A 26,962-nucleotide genomic window follows, 5' to 3' on the forward strand; every position below is an offset into this window, starting at 1 on the left:
AAGTCTAAACACGTCACAAATCTGATAAGTTAGACGGTGCCAGTATTGAAACGTTTCCTTCGAAGTTTATCAACGAATTTTATTTCACTAGCTGACCGTTCCATTTCGATAGAGTCCGCTGCCGTACCAGAGCATGTTCTACAGAGTCGGTAATTCAGAACCGTAGACAGAAAAATGCCATAGCATGCAATGCCTACATATGTACGTGTACCTGTACATAATACATAATCTAAAGAGTTCTTTATAAAATTGTCTTAATAACTTAACATCCAGCAGAGTACCAATGGTGAAACCCAATGTTATTTCCTTTTCTTATAAAGAGTTTTACTCACTGCAAAACGTGACGTAAATTGTTTAAGTAATAAAAATGTGTTTGTTTAAACAATATTTTAAGTAATAAAAATGTACTGGTTTAATCATTTGTTTCAATAATACAAATGTACTGGTTCAAACATTTGTTTTAATAATAAAAATTTATTTGTTTAAACAATCGTTTAAATAATAAAAATTTAATTGTGAAGACTAGCGTTTAACTAGTAAAAATGTACTGGTGTAAACATTTGTTTCAATAATAAAAATTTATTTGTTTAAACAATTGTTTAAATAATACAAATTTATTTGTGTAAGCTAGCGTTTAACTAGTAAAAATGTACTGGTGTAAACATTTGTTTCAATAATAAAAATTTATTTGTTTAAACAATTGTTTAAATAATACAAATTTATTTGTGTAAGCTAGCGTTTAACTAGTAAAAATGTACTGGTGTAAACATTTGTTTCAATAACAAAAATTTATTTGTTTAAACAATTGTTTAAATAATCAAAATTTATTTATGTAAACAAGCGTTAAAAGTTTAAACGATAAAAAGTGTTCGATTATTAATGGTAGTCACTGTACCGTGGTACGTATTTACGTATTATGGCTTGGCAACGTCGGATAAAAAAGTCGGCCATCCGACCATCGAATACAATTTCGAATAAAAGATACATTTCATTTTCATCTCTGCCAAATACTCGTCCCGAATAAATCCTCAAATAAATCGTCTGGCCACATCGAGCTTCGGATATCGAATAAAAGTTACGAATAAATTTCGCCGCGACATCTGCCTTCGAATACATTCTGAAATTAATTTTTATTCGACGCCTAAAATCGTTCGGATGGTCGGCGGACGCCGAGTATCTACAAATAAATCCGTCGAATAAATGGGGGCGTTGCAATCGACCATCCGAATAAATTCTGACGTAGCCAGAAAATCATCCGGAGGCACATCGAATACAAATCTCGAAACCAGACGCTCGTCGAATAAAGATACAAATAACTGCTCGCGATTCATCCGACTTCGAATAGAAACAAAAGAACAGAGAATTTGTATCCGAAGGCGCTTCAAATAAATTTTTCATCGGATACTGCCCAACTCTGCCACGGGGCTACGTTATCAACGAATATCTTCGTCGACCGCGTAGGTAATATCAGGATGCACCCGGTGCATTCAATTGTATTTATAGACAAATGTATCGTGATACATCATACGGGCATGGAATGCGTCCGTACTCGATACAAATTATTACTTTCCATTACTATTACTATTACTTATTTCTATTTCTATGATTTATTTCAATATTACATATTTATTACACTTCATTCAATGTGTGTACAGTAATTGTTCTTATCTTGTTCGATTCGTTAATGAAAACAAGGTATTAGCATTATTATTAAACGTAACGTCTTGACTGAACAAAACAATAAGTTGAATTGCAAACAGCATCAGATATTATGCTTGATGGATTACTATATTTTCGTTTTTATCATTCACAACGTTTTCGTTATCTCGTAACGCGATGAATGAGTACATATTTTCTGTATTTAATGTACAAGTAAATTATATAACAAACTGGATTTTTCGATTAAATACAAGGATAGTAGCATTATGGTCATTCAACGGTGGCGCTGGCTGATCCATTAATTGATACTACTATACTTTTCGTACAACTTATCGAGGAATGAGAGTTATCAAGGTAACATATGCTGGAACAGATTAGTTTCCAATAAGTGGACAGTAATAACTAGTGTAGATTAGACTTCTGTCTCATTTTTTCTACATGACCAATTCTTCAATTATTCCTGCAAATTATGTGCGAAATATACTAAAGAACTCAAGAAAGCAGTACTAACTATTTAACTGTACAGTGGCCCACGAAAGTCTTCGAACGTCCTCCAAATCAGAATAACTTTTTTAAAATTGTATGACTTTTTTTCGCAATCAGGTGATAGGCTTAGGTGATTTGATTTAAACTCCTTTCGAAATTGTTATCTATTTTAAGAAAATGCTTCTCCAATTTGTTGCGAAGCTGGATCCCTGGGCGGGATCCTCATTACAAGGGTGTTACAGTGAATTCCCGATATAAGTCACTGCGAGCCTCGCGTTTAAAGGTCACTGGGACTACCCATGCCACCACGGATAGTGACTTTTATATTTCCAGCGAGCACTGTGTATTTCAAATGCAACGTTCGGCGGGAACCACAGATTTCGTCTAAATGTCACTCGCCAGAACCGCGCAAGTGACTTATATCGGGAATTCACTGTACAATGCCAACACAAATGCCAAAACAAATCGCGCAAAAAGAAAAATTGCATAGACAAGGACCGCACAAAAACAGGTTTGACTGTAGACATCCGTTGACCACTGTATCACGCGTTAAGCTATTCTACACTGAATTTTCCTAGCCTCAGGAAACTCAGTTTTTCCCAGTAATTTTCTCTAGAACAGCCTGAGTTATAACCTTGGTAGTAAAATCTTTAGCAAAACTCTTCAGCTGATCGCTGATACCCGGTCTCCTGGTAGTGGAAGGAGGATAGTAACCTTGTGGATAGCCTTGAGGATACCCTTGAGGATACCCTTGGGGATATCCTTGAGGATATCCTTGTGGATAACCTCCTTGAGCTGGATATCCTTGCGGATAGCCTCCTGGGTATCCAGGAGTACCGTATGGAGCCTGTCCAGGATAACCAGACTGACCAGGATATCCCGAGGATCGTCCAGGGTAACCAGACTGACTAGGATATCCTGACGACTGAGAAGATTGACTAGGATATCCCGACGACTGAGAGGATTGACTAGGATATCCAGCGTTGACTGTGCTGGCACCGGTACGTCTGACGCTGTCCTCGTTGACAGGTGAGCCGCTCGGGTAACCGGAGCTCGAAGGATACCTTCCAGAGGAAGGATAAGAGCTGGGATAGGAGCTTGAAGGGTAACCGGAACTGGTGCGTGAGGGATAACCGGATCCCGACGGATATCCCGAGTTCGTCGGGTAACCGGAAGAGCCGCTCGAGGGGTATCCGGAACCAGAAGGATATCCGGAGCTTGATGGATACCTGGATCTCGAAGGGGACTCGGACTCCGTGGGATATCCGGACCTCCTAGAAGCGTAATCGTCGTTGTTCTGCGAAGGACTCCCGGACTCGGACGGATAACCGGAGGTTCTCGACGGATAACCGCTTCTGGAAGGATAACCAGAGCTGGACGGGTAACCGGAACTCGACGGGTAACCGGACGTGCCGCTCCTCGAAGGATAACCGGAAGAAGAGCTCGCGGGATCGTTTCCTGACGGATATCCGGACTTTGTGGAATCCGGCAAAGGTGATTGCACGTCGCTGCCGCTCTGACGTCTCGCGATTATCCGGCCGTCCTCGTCGACCACTTCTGCGAACAATTCGTTATCTACCTCCTAATTGTCTGGGTAAGTTCAGGTTTCGCTCGCCGCCCCATGCCATGCCGAGACCAACAGAATCATCATCACCGTTCCGTTGTCATAGCGAACGTTTGCTTTGATTTGATTTGATTTGCTTTGCTTTGCTTTGCTTTGCTTTGACCAGCCCGCGGTTGTGTGAATTATTGCCGGTGTCCTGATTATTTTATTCCATCAATTAGCGGGTTATCAAGCCAATTATTGCTGTAGCGTTCGCCCGCGCTGATGGCCTTTCTCCGTTGTTATCGCGGTATACTTCTCCTCGAACCCTGCCGGTTAATGAGAGCCTGGTGCCTGACAAAGCGAGTTGTAATGTACGCACGCGTGTGTATGTGTGTGTGTGTGTCGTAGTCGAGACATGCAATTCGATGTTTTGTTAAAGTTAGTTCCGACGTACGCACGCTGTCTTGTTTATTAATTAATGCTCGATCCGTGCACGCATGTCAACGGTTCAATATTCGTTATCTCTTGTGTAAAGCTTTGCAGATAGTGCGTTGTAATTTTATGGTTTCTCGGGGGGTCGAAGGGTTAATGAAAAGAGTAGAATGCTAAATTTCATATATTTAAGTACGAGGGTTACATATAACATTGATTTAAGTACTCGTTAAGTGTTACATTTGTGATGCATTTCTGCAGAATAACAGTATGAAAGTTTATCGCGCGATTGTAAAATGGCAGATTAAGGAAGAATCCACGATTATAAAACATTAGAAACGCCAGTAATATTCTTGTCAAAGTTCACTTAAGTAACAATCATTTTTCTCCACTTATATATGTTTATATCTTTTCATATACTCTAAATATATTAAGTAATCAAAGTGGCTGGATTCTATGTTACTGAGATTCTGTTGAGCTTCTTTTAATAGATCGAAATCCCTATCACTTTTTCACAAAGCACCAATCATTATGTTTCCAATTATTCAAGCAAATCTAAACTGAGCTATAGTTCATTCAACTTGTCGTGAAATCGAAACATTGTTAACGGTGCTCTTCGGATTATTCGTATTCTCGTGACAATTGTAGTTTCCAGCCGGTGAAAGAAGAGTTGGTCCCAAGGCGATCGGAAATTAAGTGTAAGATAAATTATTCGTAAGATCGAGCGAATAATTATTAACGAAGATCGTGGAACGATTAACCGGAGAATCTCCACATCCTATTCCCCTGGTTGTCGACGGACGTGTGGCTGTTGTAATAGCCGTTACCACCTGGCTGCGATCGGCTTCTGGGAGTGGTTGCACCACGCGATCCATAAATATGATCATTCCCGAACAACCGATTAAAAATAGATCCGTCCCCAATAGTGTTCCTAGATCCCGAATTACCGCTGATTCTTCCACCGTATCCATGGGACGAAAACCTCGGCGGTGGCGTGGGCGGTGTTGGTCTGATCCTCGGTCTTTGTGTGGGATATACTGTTAAATTCGAGAGTGGTAGTCAAAAACCACGATTACACACACACGGTAAACGATCTTGCTTACGACCACTCACTTAACAACATTAACGTAAATCTAAACTACCGACTACGTGTTCACTAGGGTGGCTCTTATTTACTCTAGACAAAAATTTTTTTCCGCACCCCCCACCCCGCAGGATTGTTCCAATTAGTAAACAAAAAATCTGTGCAAAGTTTAAGCCCGCTCCGATAACGGGAAAACGTGCCCCAGGGGCCTTAAACATTGAAATAATTATTTGAATACTCACAGTCTTCACCATAATTTAGATGAGCGATTAATAAAATAAAATGTTAGTTGATATTTCATGCTAATATCGTATTAAATCTTTTAGGCTTCCGGTAAGCATGCACATCAGTTTCTGTTAGTTACTATGTCAGTATACTGTACATAATTGTTTTATACTGCGGATGTTTTCTTTTTATACTTTCTATACTTTTACACTCCTCCCTGCTTATATATTATAAGTAGTCTTATTTACAATTAAAATTGTGGCACTGAAAATTGTGGTAAGCTGATATGATCGTAAAGGTATTAATAAATATAAGATGTTAGCGTATTAATGCTAAGGTGTAGAAAAGACACTTTTTTCAAAATATAGCTGAAAATTAGAATAGCAGTTTGGACAATGTTTAAAGAGCTTCTGTTAGCACGAGAACGACTTCGTCTTTCGCTTAAGCAATATGACCTAGAAAATCCGTTTACGCGGCTTACTCGAGTTGATAACACGTGTCAGGGTTCGACGGAGATAACGAGACGGTTTTCGTTGGACATACTTGCAAGAAATTATGTATATCTTAACGTTTTATAGTATCGAAACGTTCCGAAGCCATTTTCTTTCACGCAATTATCCTTAATACAATTTTCATACGTACAAAGCTTTTCCTTAATCTTCAAAGACTATTATATTCAACCACAGTTAGACTGCGAATTTTTATGCAATTTCAAAATTTTAGACAGGCAATAAAAAATTAAAATTTAATTTTTTAGAAAGTTAAACAAGACGGCCTCTTAATAAATAGTTGCGACAAAAAAATTGTATTGAGTAACACAATCTAACAGTTCCTTTTAAATGTTTGAAAGAAAATTGTTAAGTTTCTTCTATAAATGTCGCAGTTATGGTAAAGCCTGTTGAAAGACTTCCGGTTGAGTAATATGTGAAAATATAATTATTTAATTGCAGTCTATAGGCTTGAAAATCGCACGAAAGCATAAATTCCGCAGTCTATTAGCACTAATTAACACGAGTCCTCGAGTATCCATAAAACGAGGATTACCTCTGGAATTCCTTAAAGCTAGAACTCAGTCTTCAGCCAGACTGATTATGCGATCATCAATATTTGATAGCTTAATGGTAGGAAAAGGAAAAGGAGGCTCCCAGTGGGCATACATGTGAGCACCCGTATGCTTAGATAGGTATCTTCAGGGTAACCCTGAGGGTACCATCATCGAGCTCATCCACCCTGGATTCCATTCTGGATCTCCAGAGATTACAATCTGAGGTGAAACGTCTCCATGAATATTTCTCAGAGTTCGAGGAAGGACAAAAGTCATAATCACGCAAACGTAACGGGTAACCAAAGTTTCTGCATGATTGATAGCAGCGTCCTAACAGACAAAAGCTTAATCTTGGAAGGATTAACAGAGTTAGGGCGATTCACTGGGATATCCACTTGCGGACGGATATCCTGATGAAGTTGAACTCGATGACTCGATGAATTCTGCAAACAATCTATCACGCTGCAGTCCAGCTTAATTGTTACCGTTTTGCCTAATGGTATCAACGAAGCAGACCTCGCAACAACAGAAATCATTGCTATCGAATCGTACGCGAATTATTGTAGTAATCTACGGGGGGAAGAGAGTCACGTTAAATCGGTAGAAACATTATTTTTATTCCGAGTGAACAATCATTATAATGTTATCAATTGCGTTCGTCGCACGTATGTAGGTATGCCAGTGCAGAAACGGTTCAGCGTTGTAACATATAAATAAGAATTTGTATGCATGCACGTAGGATATTTGGACAAGATTTTATTAACGCTAAAAACATGATTTATCGGACGGCAGAAAGTGTTTCGCTCGTAACGAAATCACTTTATCGAGGTACATAGTAGTGCACTAGCTATAAAATAGAAAATAACTCGATGGCTGTTCCATAAAATTTACCCGCAATATCAGGTACCGAATCAGACGGTTTATGGAAGTTGTTCTCTTTATCCTTTCTGTTTCGAATGGACAGTTTAAAAGAGCTATTCCAAGCTTTCGCGTCGAGCTCGCTTTGAACCGCTTTCTCTGTATGGAAAGAAATGCGCGTAATCACGATTAATCAGACTCCGTTGTAACTAAATGGAAGACTAGCAAACTGAAAGTTCACCGCAGCAATTGCTTGAACAAAGCATCGAGCTTTCAACTCGTTTTCCGGTTTTGTCGAGCCTTAACGAACTCGTACGCACGTTCTCTGACATCGTTATTAATTGCATCAGTGCTGGGTAGTATTTCACGTGATAAATATTATATTTCAAATGCCATTTGATGTCTCCAAGTTTGATCCGCTTAAACGAAATAGTACTTCAAACGGGGTACCAAATTTTGGCGAATATTTCTGTTTTTACAATTTCAGCCGTAACATAAAATATTTTATTTTAATAATGTCTAAATGTTCAAAGCATTTCAGAAATAATGCGGTTTTCCGATTTATTCTTTAACCGAAAATCTGAAAGGTTCTGTTGTCAAGGTGTCGAAAGAAATTATGCCAGTTCTAAATAATGGTGGTAAAAATATTTTTGATACAGTTCAATATGTTGTTGTGAAACTCGGAAAAGCTTCTTATCTTATGATTTATGACTATATCAACGGTCCAGAGAAAGTATTATTTAAACCCACAAATGTATTAAATACGAATCATTACTATCAACGTTAGTTGATTAAAGTTTAACGTTAAGAAAATAAATTAAAATAAATAAGACATTTCGAATATTTTTTCAAATAGTTTCTCAAATATTTTTTTGAAATACCAATTTCAGAACTTACCGTACCAAATAAAATATATAAATATTCATTATTTAAAATAGTCCTTTACCCAGCTCTGAATTGTATATACGTTGCACAAAAATAACGTTTCCAAAGCATCATTACGAAAATATGTTGTTACTTTCTGAAAGAGTGATTTTAACACGATGATTCTGTATAATTGGGCCGGAACAAATATTTTCTGGCATGGAATACGGCATATTAGGAAATGGCGGAGTTTGCTATAGTCGTCACAACAGTTGTTTGCGAATATCTCAAAAACCAAGGCCGACCAGCGGTAACACGTACAGGGAAAAGTGGTTCAGGATGATTTTTCAAAGTCATCGAAATCAGCGAGGACCCCCCTATTCCGCATACTTATCGAAAAGGTTTTAAAATAGCTTGACCCAATTGTCAAAATCATCGTGATGCTCCAGCAATGTCCTACCACCGTTAAACAACATTAATATTGTATTTCCATATAAGAGAGCGTATACAATCCTGAGTAATAGTATCGTGTTAAATTGGATAAATCCGTGTAAAATTCATGTCATAATAACCTCTTAATATTATTGAGTATATTGAAGTCCAAAAACGGATTTATATACCAAAATTCATTACCACGATCGTAATCAAATACGCTCAACAAATTACTCTTTTAAATATTTTTCCTCCATTCTTCGATTTTAGAACTCCATACAAAAAAAAGAAATAAATAAATAAATCCCCTGTCAACATCATCGAACTATTCTACCATATTAACCTGGTATACAGGGTGCCCTGAAAATCTAGGCACGGCCGAGAAGGGGCTTTGAAAATCGAGTATTTTATATTTTCGCTGGAAAATCGAAAATTCCTACAAGCCTAACAGTAATCCCATCGTTCGTCAATTTCCGTAAAGGTGTGCTCGAAGAAGCAAATTTTCCATTGTATTCGACCAGGCGCCGGTCAAATCCGCGCGTGCCGGACAATCGATTAACGCCGATTGTCTCGGGAACAATACATCGCGAAAATGAAAAATTAATATCAAGCCAGTTCGCCGGTGCCAAAATTTCCAACCGAGCCCCGCGTATCAATTTACAGCTGCTGCACTCGACAAACAAATTTCTTCTGGTTACGCCAGTTTCTCGATACTCCAAGGTTCACGTACATATAACAATGGAAGGAATCGTACAGAGCATTCTTACGATAACAAAAGCGGCCGAATCGGAGGCTGTCCAGATCACGACCTACTGGCAACGATCGCGAGTAGGCTGACCAGACAGACGGTCAGCAAAGACGAAGACGGAGCTATGCCGTTGCTTTTGCGAAGGGTGGAGTAGACGTTATGGTTCATCCGGTTCTGAGGATAATTCGGGTAGCCGGGATAGGGTTGCTGCGGATATCCGGGATACTGTTGAGGCGGTCCGGGATAGCCGGCCTGTCCGGGATAAGGGGGATATCCAGGCATTGGCATTCGGTTGTTGGTCGGGTACGGTGGATATCCGTTATTCGAGCCGGTGTTACTGGGATAAGGTGGATATCCGTTCTTCGAGCCGCTGTTACTGGGGTACGGTGGATATCCGTTGTTCGAGCCGCTATTGCTCGGGTACGGTGGGTATCCGTTGTTGGAACCGCCGTTACTGGGGTACGCCGGGTAGCCGAGATTCCGCTCGGAGTTCACCTGCCGGTACCCGCCTGCCGGGTCCGCTGGTGCGGGGGGTGCGTTTGCGTTCGCGTAGGGGTTAGGGTTGCTAGCGCTGTTGCTGTTGGTCTTATCGTCGGTGTTGGTTCGTTGCCCGTTCACGTACGAAACGCCCGCCGAATCGTACCCTGAAAAGATTGTCCTCTCTTCTACGTCGTCCTTGTTTTTTTTTTTTATCGTTGGTCGCGTTCTCGCAACGGAAACGTGTTTCACAGAAACACAGAGGGAAGTATTTGATATCTCAACATCGAACTTTCACCTGGGTATACAAGTGACGAGCAAAAGTGTAAACACACTTCGTTAGTTTTACATGAAACGTGATAATACAACCTATCTTTCAATTGAATGATAAGGCTTAGGTAGTAATATGGTGATCAACAAAACGTAACAGTTTATGTTAGATAATATTAACAATATACAGGGTGACCCACGTAATTCTTGACTGCTGAATATCTCGAAAACTATGCCATCGATTTTAAAGTTCTCGGTCTTAAATTGCATGTATCTGAAGGGCCTTTCTAATTACATAAACCTGAAGTGGCACCCCCCTTTCCCTTTAAAGGGGGCCGGGGTATACCTTTATAATTTTAAATAGAACCCCGTATAAAACGTTATATATTTAGATTCTACAGGCGAAAACAAGTAAATTTTGTTTGAAACATTTTTTTGTCAGATGTTTCCATAATGAGATATTACAGTTTGAAGTTTCGACTTGTACAGTCGGGGACGATATTAGGTGGACACTCTTAAAAATCGCATAACTCTATTACGATTGGTCCAATTGACTTGAATTTTTTTTTAGATGTTAGACCGACTAGTTTGCTGGACAATGAGTAAACAAAAATTTTTTTTATTGCAATTGGTTGGAATGATAAAGAAATGAAAATATGATGATTTTTCGACTTTGTAGCCTATAACGATAATTTTAAAAAATGCGTTTTGTAGGTTTCGGTAACTTATGATTCGGTAGCAATCAGCTACAAACGTTTCAAGATGAGAGCTTAAGGGTGATATTCAGCCGTTAAGAGTTATGTGGGCCACCCTGTATATGATATTTTACAAAAATACGGATTCGAAGCAATGTTTACAGTTTTGCACGTTTCATCAGGTTAAGATAGTACACAAATGTTAGGGAAATGGAATTGTCGACAAACACTGATAGCCAACTGTAGTAAGACACGTTTACACTGGTGTTTACACAGTTTTAAATTAGTAATCAAATAGTAATCAATAGGAAAATAGTAATCAAGCAAGTAGCATAAAACAAACTATGAAGTTCGGGGGTGGCTCAATTATGTGTTGGGGTTGTTTTACTCGTAAGGGTGCTGGTCCCTTAGTTCGGATAGAAGGTATCATGTGCAAAGAGCATTATTTAAATATTTTGCAAAATAATTTACCTTCTGTTGTTAATTCTATCGAATTTGCTGTAGATGAAGTAGTATTTCCACAAGAAGGGGACCCTAAGCATACTGCAAAGATAGTAAAAACCTGGCTAGGAAATCAAAAGTTTTGATGAAGTGGGTAGCAGAAAGTCCAGATATGAACCCAATCGAAAATTTGTGGTCAATTGTGAAAAGAAGGCTAGCAAAATATGACAATCCACCTTCAGGTGTTCATGAATTGCGGAAAAGGACAGAATGGTACAACATTGAGCCGGAAATGATTAAAAATTGAATAGAGAGTATGCCACGCAGGCTAGAATCAGTACAAAAAAGTGAAGGAAAATCGACAAAATATTTAAAGCTTCATTTCGACGAGCACAATTAAGGTGCAAAACTGTAAAAATTGACTTCAATCCCTATTTTCGATAAATATTCCGTATATTGTTAATATTAACGAAAGTAATGTGTTTTGTTTATCCTATTCACTTTGTAATTATTATTACCTAATCTTTACCATTCAATTGAAAAGTAGGTTGTATTATCACGTTTTATGTAAAACTAGCAAAGTGTGTTTACACTTTTGTTAGTCAGTGTCATCGTTTCGAGTGATACTTGTAACTTTTGAACGGCTCGAGACGACGACCTTTGACAGCATACATCAAGAACGAGGTTCAAATTCGACGTTGACACATCAGAAACCAGCCGAAACAGAAAACACATTCGCCGGGCAAAGAAGGTGCCAGTCCTTCGGAAAAATATAGGATACTAAAGGTTGGATGAAAATTGACTGGTCGCCGCTCCGGGCTACTTTTAATTTAGCTCGGTATGTATTATTTCGCCTGGCATGATTTTCGTTGTATCTATGCCACAGTGCAACGAGATTCTCGGACGATAACCTGGCTCCGGCACTCTATGTGTGCCGGCCTTGAGCGACCAGTTGATTTTGATCCGACTATGTCTACACACACGTGTACCAGGCCGAAAACCTTTCACGGGAAATTGGAGATTTTAAAGTGACTCGTTTTAATGGAGTTAGCTTAATGAGCGTGCGGCCGGGACTCCGAAATTGTGCGGTTACTTCGTTCTGCGCTGCATACGCAAAAGTTATCGGGCAAGCATTAGGGGAGCGAGAAGAAAGCACATGCTGCGTGCAATTTGGCCTTTGACACGGTGCCGGGAAATTATGCTATTCGATTTTCGTCATACTGTTTCGATAAATGCAATAAGCTTGGACGTCAACCGCTACTTAATTATTGCCACATGCTCCAGTTCGTTCCAATATTTCTACTTTTCGCAATGAAACCCTCAAATTTCCTTCCAAAACAAGCATTCTAAAAAAATTTAGTTTCTGTATAGAATGAAAATTTTATTTCTAACTAGACTGCGGATTTTTATGCATTTATCACTTATGGGAATGTTAAAAAAATGCTGGAGTATCGAATTCGATAGAATTTACAAATACTATTACCACTGAAAATAGGATTTTATTTGGTACCACTTTCTTGAAATTTGTCTACAAAAATTGAAAATTGCATGAACCTCCGCAGTCTATTTCTGACAAACGTAAAAATGTATTAATACGTGAAAACGATACCTAATGCAGTGCTAAATAAATAAATTTGCAATACTTAATAGTTCCCGGCAACAAAGCGTTCCAACGGGATTATTTCAATAGTCTAATCGAAGTTTAAAGATCGCGTTGACCGATACTGACAAAGTAAAATCGACGAGCACAATGGAGGCTGAGATGAATCTAAAAAATTCGAACTAATTCGAAGGCTAACGACGTTGCGAAGAGATACATTAAAAATTGAAAATACAAACGCGGGAAATTTCATTCTCGGCCACATAAAGCACTCGCGAAAAGTTAATTTCAATTCCGGCCGGTGTGATACGCTTTTGCTTTCATATCGGCGGGATGCTAAAAGTTTATACGTTCGAGAGCAATTTCTCCAATATCCTATAATGCTGCGTGAGTGTACGCGTGCTTACACACGCTCGCGAATGGCGGTGGACGATAATGGAAAGGTCGTGTTCGCAAATGTTGAGAAGAGAAAAAAAAATGCTGCACACTGTAGGCTCCTCGAGTTTCTCGAGGACGTATTACATCCCGCTTTACACCTGAACTTTGCAAATTTATTTTCGATACGGTCTCGCGTGTCGCCGAAAAAATCTTCGAAATCCGAAGTGTTTTGTACACGAGCAACTTATTCTGGATTGAATAATACCAGAAACAATAATTCCATAGAAACCGGCGTTTGGCAAATCAGAAAATTTGACGAGAATATTGCGAAGCTGAAGTCCAGAATTTTACAACGTCAAGTGCACCGGAAGTTTCAATAGAGCGCACACGTATCAGCATAATTCGCGCTCGACGTGATTTTCAGGCTTGTTTAATGCCGGTGAGCCTATTGTTACCGCTGGAATCGTACTTAATCAACAGTAACAAAGTGAAAAAACGGCGATAGTATTACGAAAATCGCTTTCGCGACATAGCTCCAGCATAATTTTCAAAAGAGGAAACACTCAGACACCAGGTTAACACTAGATTTACGGCACCCGTGAAAATGACGGATTCTAATATTTTAAAATTGCGAATATTGAGATTGTAAAAATGCATCCATGAGCAATTATTTAACAAATTGATTTCATTGGGTATATATTATTTAAAAAATGGCTACAAACTTTGATCGATACATTCGTGTTATTTTTATAAAGTAATGTAAAATAGTAATTTTTAGTGCTCCGTAAACCTAGTGTTAAGGGGGAGCAGATTTATAAAAGTGAGGAAATAATTAAAACAGCAGGAAGCGAAGCGCAGAGCTTTGGCACGGCACCGTGCAGAGGCATACAATAGCTTAAAATTCAATTAGCCTGATTTCGAAACGATGCCGGGACGTATTGCGCACGGTTGTTCCGAGGACGTGTAATTAGAAAATAACTTAATCCCGGTACGTAGCTCGGAACGCTGCGAATTATCACAGAATTGAGTCCCGAATATTTAGGCGGCCCTAAATGCTTCGGACGGAGCATAGTATTCGCGAGGCCATTCGAGAACGGTCTCTATCGCTATTGTATGCCTCGCGTACGATTTAGTTTTACGCGTTTCGCTCGATGACAATCATGCCTTTCGATCCATATGCCATTCGAGTCTCGTGCATGCACAATCAACGTACTAATAAACACAGTGTGTCGAAAGACTCACCAATCCCGGTTGATTTCATCACGCATGTCGGCACTCCGTTCTCGGTTTTGCAGTACTCGTTACCCCCGCACACCATGCTTACACAGCTGGCCTCTGCAAATTAGACGGACCGTGCGTTTATGCTAAACGTCTCTCGCGAAACCGCAGGATTGGCTTTTTAATCGAACGGAAAAAGGAAACGCGTCCTGCGCGAACGGAACGCAGAGGCGAACGCGCGGTTTTCAGTTGCAAATGTCAAAGAGGCGCCGAGGTCAACATGATTTCCTTAAACGGAATCTAGACTCCAGCCGATGCACCTACGTTAAGAGATTAAATCTCGTTCGAGGACACCGATTTTAGGCTACACATCGGACGCTATTTTTATGGGTAGACTACGAATTTGTACGAAATAGATTTATACGCAAGATTGGAATTAAATATAATGATTACAATGCGCAACTAATATTCGCAAGAATACAGAGTGTTCGTTTGAAAACTTTCCAGCCGAATATCTCGAAAAGTATGAAAGATATTAACACGTTCACGGACGTGAATGCTATAGCATTCACTTTCATAGTGATGCAAAATTACATGAATGCTATAGCATTCAAGTTTTAAAGCCAATTTTTATTCATTTAATTTTATACAACCTTAAGTTTTTGTAATTAATATACATTTCAAAGTAATGTTATGTAATTATTATTATTGTTTATGTCTAATCAGATTTAGGATAGTACAACTAGTTTCAAGAAAAATTGCCTGTCTATTTTTACAGCTCACTGAAATTTTTACTGTCCGTGAACGTGTTAAATAAGTGTAACACAAAACAAGTATCCTACGAAAATTGCTGGTCTTTTTACGTACGATAAGATCCCAAACTAAAAAATATAGGTTTCCATTTGAAAAAACAAAGTTGACCTTCAAGTGACCTTGCAAACGCCACCCAAATAAAAAACTGATATTGCCCCCCTCTTTCCCCCTCGAAATCCTTGGAGAAGTGTCTTACACTTTTTTAATATCTTTCATACATTTCGAGATATTCGGCTGGAAAGTTTTCAAATGAACGGCCTGTATAATTCATAAGCGCGATAATCGAAAACTGCAGTAACGCCGAATGCATAAACTATGGAAAGTAACATCTAAAAAATAATATGTTATAACACGTTTTATCAATCATACAAAAAGGTTAAAACATATTTTGTGCTTCGAAAATCGTTACCGGCAATTAGTAACTGGCAATATTTCGATATTAATGAGTTTCGATAGTCTAACTTTTCCGTCGAGTTCGCCTAATAATTGTTTCGCTTCGATCGACGACGATAATTGGCGCAATGCATTTTACGTTTACCAAAATGTTCACACGTGATTTATCGACACTATCGATCAAAAATCGCATAATTTCATATGCGGTTAGTCGCCAACTATCACGCGCCGGTTTAACATTCAATAAGCCCGTAATTGATTGAAGGGTAGTTCAGCAATCAATAATTTATACACTGAAAGCAATGTTCATAAAATACAATGGTCCAACACCGATAGAATTTAGTCTGATCAGCTAATATATTAGTTGGCTTATAACCACAGTAGTAAAAGCTTCTACTACGAGGGAGCTATTATTCTAATTAGTCTAAAAGTGAACAAAAAATTACTAACAATTCTCCTAGAATATTCCTTAAAATTCTATACTGTTCCGGTAGATAGCAAAAGCTGAATAAAAGCATACTCGCGTCTGATAAATACAATTCCATAGTTCCAGAGTCTTTTATATTAGAAAAGAACGTTAAGAGCAAATCACTCGTATCGTAATCATTATAACCAGAAAATCGTGATATACAGTGTCTACTCTACATATGTCGCAACTGCCTAGCCGATAAAAGTCCTAAAACTACTGCCGAGCTCTAGAGCTTCGCTGAATAGTATCTCCTGGCCGATATATGTCCCCGGCTACACCCGTCTTTTGGACATACATCGAGTAAACGTTCTCGATCTCAAAGTTGACGGCGGAGAAGTTCGTTGTTCATAAAGCATGATTACTAAGCGACTTATACTACGCCATCGGTTTTGCGAGCTGGATGACGTAGGAGCACGTCACCGCTTCTCGTCATCAATTTCCAGGTTTAAACGCGGAGGGACGTACGTAGCGCGCGATTGGTTGGCAATTCCGAATATAGAAAGACGATCGGTAGCACGTCATCGACTGTGTCAGTTATAAAGGTACGCGGCACGTCATCGGTCGCGAAATTGTTAACGAAGCGTCTAAAAGCGTCATCGATCGTTCCTCTCGCGCGTTCATTCTTGATCGAGACGCGGCATGTATGAAACGTATTTATGGCTAGGGTCAACCGGATTCTTACCGCCTGGATGAGTTTTCTTGCAGGTCGGATAACGTCCGCAGTTATCCTGCTGGTTGGTCTGGCAACGATCCTCGACCATCACGCAGACCTCGTCCCTCCCGCAGCCGATGTCCTTGCATGTCCTCCCGTATTCTGCGAGCAGAGGAGACTCTTTGTGAGTTCGCGTTTAGTGGCGAAAGTTCGAATAGTAAACCGTGATCCAGCGATTGGATACGGTTCATTAAAACTTCGCTTAGCGGGGAGAGGCGCGTGTCATAAATGGAATTTATATCGGAGCCTCGGACGCTCAATCATTTGGATACCTCAATCCGGACCGAGCCAGCCCCGACAACTATACGAGAACGATGCGTACTTCGGTAAAGTGTCCGCATTAAATATTTACACGATCGCAGTTTTATACTGAAGTTCTAAGCGCGGGGACCTTGCAGTTCGCCAGACTTTTGTGTGCCGTTGCTGTTCCTGTACTTTATACAACCGCGATAAAATGCTTCTATATTCCCTTCCCGCGTTAGAAACGGCGTCCTGTTTCCTGGTGAGTCGAACGTTTCACTTCTGCTGATAGCTGTACATACGAGGATTATGACAAGTAATCATAATCAGTGGGTCATTTGATCTTTTCGATATTTTTTGTAGCTACCTTTAACACGTCAACTGCCACGTCAGTCACATATGACTGTCACTGATTTTTGTGACATATTGTGATTATGAGATATTGTGTTATTCTTATGTGAATTGTTATGTGAATTTGTGATATTCTGTTGTAGTGATTATTGTGACATATCCAGATAAACCGAATTTTATTAGGATCTTTAGAATTCGGAAGGGTTAAGACAGCATCCCCTATAATAAATTTGAAATTTCTAGTTTCGGTTTCGTTAATTAAATTACGCTGATTTTGTTAGAATCCCTGGGAGTGATTTTTTACTAGGTTTAGAAATTCATTTTTATTGTGGCATATCCAGATAAACCGAATTTTATTAGGATCTTTAGAATTCAGAAGGGTTAAGACAGCATCCCCTATAATACATTTGAAATTTCTAGTTTCGGTTTCGTTAATTAAATTACGCTGATTTTGTGAGAATCCCTGGGAGTGATTTTGGGCTCGTGTTAAATTCTAGAACGTAGGCAATAACGAATTGTTAATTTCACCACGGGTAAGTGTCTATCCACAGTGACCAGAATCAGTATGCTAGGTACGTATACATTTTAAAAATACATAAATTTCAATCCAACGCCCACATATTGCATATTCTATAAAAATATGGATTTGCACATATATTCGCTGTCTGCCCTCAAGTATGAAACTTGAATGTGCGGTAGAATTTACTGTTGGCATAAATGTGTAGCATAGCTTAGAAGAATAATACACAAGGCTGTGAAAGTTCTTAAAAAAATACTGTCTTAAAAGGATTAAGGACCACACAGTGTTGTTTCATTTCGAGATGGAAGCTAGCTAATAATCGCGTGAACGTGCCACCTCTTCATGGCTACTACATCCTAAAAGCACAACACTCAACTTATGAGGAGTGTTTCCATTATTTTGCGCAACTCATGTATAAAAGCATAGCGTGCAGCGTGTACACAAGAGGAAAATGCGATCTTTCTTGTCGGATATTTAAGTTAACACGCTACAGGTCAACAACATTTTCAGTGACAACTATTATTGAAACAGTAAACTCCGTGTGTGTTTCAGAATTTGTAGATTGTTCCTTTGGAGATTTACAATGGGAAAATTCACAACAGAGCGACGAGTACAAACGATTGAATTGTGTTTTCAAAATCAGTGATGCATTTATTCCAACGCGGAAAGCATACACTCGCCATTTTAATTTCTCGGACTTCCACTTTGAACTGGCCTTTCCGGTCGCACGATTTAAAGGCACCTGGGATATTTAAAGGGCCGAGTGTACGTTAATAAGCCCCGAACAATAGGACAGCTAAGGGACAATATCCAGGAAGAAATTCATGCTCTGGGACTAGAAACATTGAAAGCTGCGATGGAAAATGTAGTGGAAAGACCACACGCTTGCGAAGCAGAAAATTAAGGTTATCTACGCGACGTTATTTGCCGCTACTGAATTAAAAATATTTCCATCTAATGCAATCTAAACCGCAAGAAAAATAAATACAAATTATTACAAAATATAACAGTTATTCATACTTTAAACGCGAAGGTGACTTATGGGTCACCCTGTATAGACACCCTGTATAAGAAGGAAACGGGGTTTAAAAATAAATTGATTGATTTATTGATCACTGTTGAAAAGTGTATGAGACGAACGGTTGAGGTTTTAAAATTATATTTCCGGTTTAACAATTACGTTTTATTGTTCTTGTTATAGAGTCACTAAAATGTGTGCTATGGGAAGGTTCAATAGAGTAGTGACAATAAGTAAGCTGCGAGCACGTGGGAGCAAATTTGTTGCAAAGTATGCAGTCGTTAAGCATCATATTTTCTCCATGTGCACCGGATATCAAATACTTATAATCATGGGGTTGCAGGCGCGGTTAACTGACCCGGCAACGTGAAACTATTAAATGGAGTAAATATGTTTACATGTAAGTGACATTAACTGAAGATTCCACGCCCACGCGAAGTTCCAGCAAAATGTCAGACAGAGGCGCGGCCACCGAGCCTAATGTAATTAAATTTACATGAACCTGTTATTTAGCGAGTGAAATGTAACTCTATTAACAACTAAACACGATACTCTACCGCAATTAATGATCAACGCGCTACTCGAATTACGGCTCGGATATCCACTCTGCCGACGAATGTTACTGTTGTTCAAACGGGGTCTTTGCGCGTCTTATTGAGTGCACGTTTTTTCATCCCATTTTCGAAAATGTATCTCATTTTTAAAAAATTTTTAACACAAACGATACAGATTTAAAACGCAGCTAAACTGTTCGGAAAGCAAAACATTTTTATCGGTTTACTCTCTTGTTTAAAATTTGATATTGCTATCATTTTAAATTTGTGTAACGTGAGAAATTACTTTTCGATATATAATTTTATATACAGGGTGGATCATTTAAACAGTGACATCTAGATATCTCTGTTATTAATGGTTCTGAAGGTTATTTTTTTCCAAAGACAATTTTCAGGGATTTCAAGGTGGTTAGTACCCTTTTAAGTGGAACGACTTTTTGCATATTCTTTTAAAGTCGAAGAAACAAAATCATCGGTCTGTATACCCACGCGATTTTGATTATTGTATGTAGAGATATTTATGGATATAATTTGCAATTAGTCACTATTAAATCGTTGCGATTGAAACATATTTGCATTTGCAACCAAACGAATCTATATTACCGACCCAATAATTCGACTGGGGGTCTTTATGTAGAATAAAAATGGTGTACGTTAACTGTGAGAAACAGAGGTAAAACTAAAATGTGTTTCTAATAGTTTTAATGAATTCTAAAGTGTGTAACAGTGTTCTTAATTACGTTTAACATCTTCACAGTTCAGTATTCCATCTGGGAATTACGTTTGGTTCGTGACTCCATAATTTTAAGCGTAGAATAAAACTGGGAGAAAATCAGAGAATGATTATTCTTGCGACGTGGTTAATCTTGGGAAGCGTATGATGGCGATTGCAATTAGATAACAATTCAGTATCGGTCGGATTTAAGATTTCTTGTTCCGGATCGCATGCATCTATTGTGCATTTAGCTGACGTTATCCTCCCATCGATGTAACGCCGCTAATCGTAATTCTATTCGAGCACCACAGTGTCATCCCCATATAACCCCATCGATTCTCAATTATCTAACCAGCAGGAGAAGGAGAAGGTCGCAAGGAGAGGAGACAAGAAGAGAGAGAGAGAGGGAGAGAGAGGGAGAGAGAGCAGCCACCGAGTTAACGCCCAGCATCGTGTTACCCATAACCGCCCACGTCTAGGAACGACTCGTCAAAAGGGGAGAAAATGGCATGAACGAACAAGGAATATTAAAACTAACGATTCCGCTCGTGAACATCTCCTTTAGGTCGATCGTGTTCGGGAACAGACAAAAGTTGAGAACAATTGGCCGGGTTTAATCAAGTGTGAAGGCGTGTACAAAAGGTGCCTAAATACCCAACGGTGCCGTGTTATGTGACATAAACAGATTTACATATTTACGCGATGGAAATTTTGTCGGCGCCGTTGATGCACACAATGCACCCCCATTGTGTGGAATAATAATGAAAATTTGTAATACGTGGATCGTTCCGTAGATGGACAACACAGCGGGATGTAATTTGAAAGATACGCAAATGAAAAATACAACAACTCCAACTAATTTTTATCACCAGACTACGGACTCTCTCAAATGTAAATTAAAATAGCAATATGTAGTTAGGTGAATTCTAATGTTTACAGATAGATTATTCTGTATCAAAACTAAGAATTGCAAAGCTAGCTGCAAACTAGCTAAAACATGTTTTAGGCGTGCCTCAGGAGAAACCATTGTTTATTGTCGTATAAAAGCACAACTAATGTTGAAACGTTTATTGCTTGCTTGACTGTAACACCTAAATCCTGTTACGGTCGTAACATTTTGTTCCAATATTGATTTCGCTGTCATAATTAAGGTCAAGCTATTAATTACATGCAATTAATCAAACACAGTACAATTTCGATTATACAATTTCGTAGCAATTATACGGAATCAAATAATAAATTCATCATAATGAATAAAACAGTAACACGTGATTAAAGCAATGAATAAAATAACCTACAAGATTACTACGCTGCAACGATGCTGGCAGCGTGAGAATCATACGAGTTACGTAATTTTAATTAACCTGTAATCAAGATACATTCTCGTTACCTGCGCTGCGGAGATAATACGATTTCTTGGATACTGTGGAAATGCTAGTTATGCATTTTAGCACAATACAAATTTGCATGTAATAATCCGTTTTGGGTGTGTAATCTCGCTATTGAACGGAATGGTTTAACAAACATTAATATTTCTAAACATCCGAAAAATGTCTACTCTATCAATTAAACAACACTTTGAATGTAACTATCAACACGTTAATAATAAGTAATCCTTTGAATCTGATTAACCAGAAAAAAAATAAATATTGGAAAAATATTGCTATAATTGGTGTAACCAATTTCCATTAAATTACACTCCAGCTTAATCTCCAGCCAGTAGATTTATAATTTATATACGAGCGAGATGAAGTTTTTGAAGTTCAATACAGTAACTTCCACAAGCTCTAATAATTATTCCCCAAAGTTTTGATTGCATTTGAAACCTGGCAGCTTTTTCACGATCAACGGAGTACCCCTGTTCCCCTGACAAAAGCTAATTAGGATCAAGATTAAAGCTGATGTGTGTAAACTTAATACGATTCCAACGGAGGGCTCCAAGTCAACTAATTCATGCCGGCGAAGTTACTCTAATCTTTTATATCGCATTAACGCCATCAAATTTACACCGAGCTAACAGATGCGTCGAGATCATATTATTAAACCGGACGCTTTATTCAGGAGGATCGTTTAAACTTTAAATCTGCAGATCTATTATACTGGGTGTCGCGCATACCGCGAACAATCGATTGGGAAGTCGACATACAAAAGTGAGTCGGAAAAGAAGTATAACTCACTTTTGCCTGTAGAATTACTTCCCAATCAATTGTCAAATCAAAGTTAAATATTTAAGTAGATATCTAATTTCATTTTTAAGTAAACTTTGTTTCAGTCTCAACTTCTATATGTCGTGTATGCTCTTTATGAATATGAGTGGAGAAGTAGAAACATATTGACGATGGTACAGTGATTTCTCCATATATGTCGTCAAGGCCTGGATGATAAACGTCGCGGAATTATCCCCACTACCGTAGGTATGAGGGGCCACGAAGCTCTAGAGGCCTCGGACGCCGAGGAGTATAAACATAACACGTCTCCTGGACGATATATGTCGCTGCCAAGACCCCTGTTGTTGACATATATCGAGAACTCACTGTATTATGCGATGTTTGATTAACATGTTGTACAGTACTCGATGCTAGAAAAAATTAAAAAATGGAGACAGTTTTGTATATGAAGATCATGAACGACCAACAAACTCAATTCCTACCGTAATACAATAAACAAACTTGTAATTCGTTTCTCATTTCTTTTTTAATTGCTTTATCCAATCTGACTAAACTGGCTTTCGTTGGATTGAAATCGAATTGTAATTTAATTTCTTGTATTTCCAGACATAACTTTCCAATTATTAATAATTGTGCACGTCATAAATAAGAGATTTGATTGGTGCCGAGCGGAACGTGTTGCGAAAACTTCCAGGCCGCTGCAAGCTTCTCATTAAAAATAAACTTCTTGACTTATGAACAATGTCGGGACCCTTATCGCAATAACTATAGGCAATTAGCTACTTCAAAGGCAAGATTGACACTTTGTACGGCAATCACGTGAACGCCATTACCGCGCCACACACGGCTTCGAACGTGTACCTCTCTCTCTCTCTTTATAGTTTTAATTATTCAGGTGGGAATTACGAGTTTTATGACTCGTTGGATAAATCACGGGTATTGAACTTAAAACAATTACCCGTAGACAAAACGCACGTGGAAGATTCACGGCGCATAAAACAGAAACAAAAACGGAGACGGGCAGTTTTATTGGTGTTGCGCAAACCCGGCGAATAAATCGCATGATAGCACGAAAAGGGTGGAGCAATAATTGTTAACTCGGTGGAAGCGATTAACGAGATTCCTCCACCGTTAAAGCGAATTTGAATACGTCTGAAAAAAAGAGGTGTCTCCGTACGCGGCCTTCAAACAAACGATGCTTGATTACATAAAACCCTGCTTGCTACTTGCAAACACAATTTTTACGTGAATAGCGTGAATCGCACAAAGAAGAAAATCAACGTCCTCGTGTGTACTAGACTTTGTCGAGAAAGCTTATCGACAAACGAAAATACTGCATTCAAGAATGTCCGTTTACCGTTCTTGTTCAACTTTTTAGTTGAAAGCAAAGTGGATTATTCGTGAACTGATTTAAGACAATAAGAAACGAAGAACTGAATGAAATACAATTTTTATTATAGGTACTCTTCCAATACTGTTTTCACAGTAACAAATATAAATATGAAAATGGATAATGTTGTTGCTAATATACTCACTGGTGTAAGACGTTGCATTTGGTATCGAAGAGATAACGAAGATCACCCCCAACAGGGCACCCAGTGTTGAACTGGAGAACATTGTCTGAAACCAAGGAAATCACACTTTAATAACATAGAGTTTATATATTTTTGTTACATTTGTTTTATTGTTCCTCATAGGATGTTTTTAATTATTAAAACATTATAACCAGGAAAATAGTTATCAAGAACAGTAACGGCAGCTAGTGTCAACAGTTCACTTATTAATGATTCATCTTCTTTTTTACTAATATTCATGAGTATCAGAAATATTGATAACAGTCTATTATATCGTTCGCATTCGTCATTCGTTGGAAGCAATATTATCAAACAATTCGTAGCGAATTCGGGAATATTTGCAGTTAGAATATACAAACAATATGCACAATGTTTAAGAAAAGAAAATGGAGTGGTCGAATTGGACATCGGGTAAATAAATCTCTCTTGATAAATGCCTAGCACATCAGAAATGAAAATATTTGCAGAACGATAAAGAGACGTAATGATAATGCATAAGTAAACACCAGAACGTCGATGCAACAGCAGCGTCCACAAACATTGAAATACTGTACATAAAACGACAATTATATAATTTATAACCCAAAAACAGCAGAAATAAAATTACATATACGTTGCGTATAAAATATTACATTTAACGAAAATTATAATGTAAATGCACTGCCGTTTATAAATATTTAACGAGTGCGTTACGAAACTGAAAGACGTTTAATTAATTCATACGGAAACCATTAAATACTGAAAAATATTCTTCGAGGTATAAATAATAGAAACAAACATAGTCGTGACTAATGAAACATTGCAAATAGCATTTTTCGTTTTCGTCTATAAATATTAATAAAAACAGTCAATGAATAATAAAAACGGATAGTAAAATATTACATACTGTAAATAATGAATAATGAAACAGTAAACATTGCAATCAACGGAGAGTAAAATATTACACAATGTAAACAATGAATACATTAAATATTCAAATATTTAATTTTGGAGTATAAACAAGAGATCAAACACATAATAAAACATTAAACATTGCAATTTTATAATTAGAATACGAATAGCATAAAGAAATGTGTCGATACATAATAATATATTAGATCCTGCAAATTTTGGAGAACAAATATGATCAATGAATAACAAAATCGATTACGCAGAAGTTCCCAAAGTTACAATTTAGAGTTCATAACAAATAGATTTAACTGTGCAAAAACAATGGCAGCTCACAAACTTCCTATTAAGCCATTTGCATCATAAGGAAATATGAAAAGAATGCCAGGATGACCAAACTTTTTTTTTATTACAATTTAACTAATTAATTTAAGTACAAAGATGACTACAGGTAAAAGAACTTCGTATTTCAGCATTATAAGAAAAAATAAATTGAGCGTATATACAGTCAGTCCCACTAATATTCGTACGCTCTTAAAAATCGCATAACATTGTCGATATTGGAGTATACTACTTGAATTTTTTTGAGAAGTTAGAACAATTGGATCACTACATAACGTGAGAAAATGTTTGATTAAAATTACAATTGGTCGAAATTACAGAGAAAGTACTAAAGGTTGTATTTTGCAACATTTTTATGCGGGCAATATTAAAAATTTAAAAAGTATTTTCTCAGGGAATTTCGTCCAACGTTGACCGATTTTGATGAAATTCTCAGAACATGTATAATTCATACAGATCTACAAATCGTACTTTCTAAATTTCCAATGTAAGTCCACATAAAAAAGTTACAAAGTACAACTTTTAGTATTTTCGTATATTTTAGTACATTTTACTATATTTTAGTATATTTTAAGAAAATTTTTTCACATTATGTAGTGATCCGATTGTTCTACCTTCTCAAAAAAATTCAAGTAGTACAGTCCAATATCGGCAAAGTTATGCGATTTTTAAGAGCGTACAAATACTTATTGGACTGACTGTATACGCTAACGATGCAAATGGGTTGATATCGTTTATTTAAACTAGCACTGAACAACACGTATCATGGCCAGTTCAAAACCCGCGCCGAATTTCGTATCCGACCATCAAATTCCTTTTCCACGGTTCGTCGCTGTCTTGCTCGCACTTTCTAACCTCACTGGTCGCTCCAAGGATTCGAGCAGGTGCGCCTAACCTCAAACTCGTCGTCGAGCAACAACACAAGGAAACACGGCTTGTTTCACGAGGACCCTGTACCGTGGTACAGTTCAATTCTTAGTGATATGAATCACTGTTGGACAGAGTCAGCTGCAATCACCGCATTGAAATTGTGATGCTCCAATCGATTGACCTTGGCAAACAGCACATACACAATTGCGTCGTTCGTCGCGACCGCCGACAACTTTATTTTCGTGGTTATATCGCACGAATATTCGACGCGGGTGTCGGCTCGTAAAACACGGAACAATTATTACAATACCAACGACGGGGAGGGGAGGGGAGGGGCTGAGGGCAAACTTACCGAAAAGAATTGTTGCTTCCTGCACAATGAAACTGCTACTCCACTACGTAGCCAGTGGAACACTGAACACTTGGTGAAATTCACTGTCGTTACTAGCCTGACGTTGCCCGAGAGCGAAACAGACATTCAAGGCGCACGCGAAAGAAAGAGTGGGGAAGCACCGAGAATGAGAACGATGTGGCGCGAACGTGACGCAAAAGGAAGCAGAATGCTGCGGTGAGTGCATATAATCGCTTTAGCGACCTCAAATAAAAATAAAAATCCCGCCTCTTCTTTCTTTCTTTTTTTTTTCCCCCGAGTGGATGCGTTTCCATTTTCGGCTAGAGTTCCGAGTGCTCGATCTCTCTTCGACCGCGTCGATTGTATTTTTAAAAGGCCACGCATTTTCGAGCGATAGAACCACGATTATATTTCGAATCTTTTTTCCCCCTGTATACTGTTGCGTTTTATCGAGCAATTGTTACTACCGTTGAAATGTGTTCGGCGGTACTATTCGAACAAATTTTATATGAAAGCCGATAATGG

At 38.3% G+C, this 26,962-nt stretch overlaps 2 protein-coding genes across 4 annotated transcripts in view; one reads left to right on the forward strand and one right to left on the reverse strand.

Moving 5' to 3' along the window:
* Positions 1-1,769: 1,769 nt before the first annotated feature.
* Positions 1,770-26,592, reverse strand: LOC143361344 (uncharacterized). 3 transcript variants are annotated; one of them, XM_076800691.1, is made up of 5 exons: positions 26,438-26,592; positions 23,947-24,031; positions 16,816-16,947; positions 14,483-14,575; positions 1,770-3,702 (listed from the first exon to the last, which is right to left on the reverse strand). In XM_076800691.1, the coding sequence occupies exons 1-5, from the start codon at positions 26,561-26,563 to the stop codon at positions 2,735-2,737; spliced, it is 1,404 nt and encodes a 467-aa protein (XP_076656806.1). In that variant the 5' UTR covers positions 26,564-26,592; the 3' UTR covers positions 1,770-2,734. The 3 variants fall into 3 exon arrangements, with proteins under 3 accessions (XP_076656806.1, XP_076656798.1, XP_076656813.1); XM_076800683.1 differs by having other exon boundaries at positions 1,770-3,720; XM_076800698.1 differs by lacking the exon at positions 26,438-26,592 and adding an exon at positions 26,071-26,291 and having other exon boundaries at positions 1,770-3,720.
* Stg-1 (stargazin related protein STG-1) overlaps positions 26,592-26,962 on the forward strand; it is a 69,198-nt gene continuing 68,827 nt past the window's right edge. The window contains exon 1 of the mRNA XM_076800709.1: positions 26,592-26,653. The gene's annotated coding sequence lies outside the window, so the exon portion shown is untranslated. The remainder of the gene's footprint in view (positions 26,654-26,962) is intronic.

This window comes from Halictus rubicundus, chromosome 1 (genome assembly GCF_050948215.1).
Source record: "Halictus rubicundus isolate RS-2024b chromosome 1, iyHalRubi1_principal, whole genome shotgun sequence".
Lineage (NCBI taxonomy): Eukaryota > Metazoa > Arthropoda > Insecta > Hymenoptera > Halictidae > Halictus > Halictus rubicundus.

What these genes read in the sequence shown, in the direction of transcription:
- LOC143361344 (XM_076800683.1), bottom strand. Translation starts at nt 26,563, where the DNA reads ATGTCTGTTTCGCTCTCGGGCAACGTCAGGCTAGTAACGACAGTGAAT. An exon ending in GGAAGCAACAATTCTTTTCG is followed by an intron (nt 24,032 to 26,437) that starts GTAAGTTTGCCC and finishes CCTTGGTTTCAG; the next exon opens with ACAATGTTCTCCAGTTCAAC. An exon ending in AAATGCAACGTCTTACACCA is followed by an intron (nt 16,948 to 23,946) that starts GTGAGTATATTA and finishes CTCTGCTCGCAG; the next exon opens with AATACGGGAGGACATGCAAG.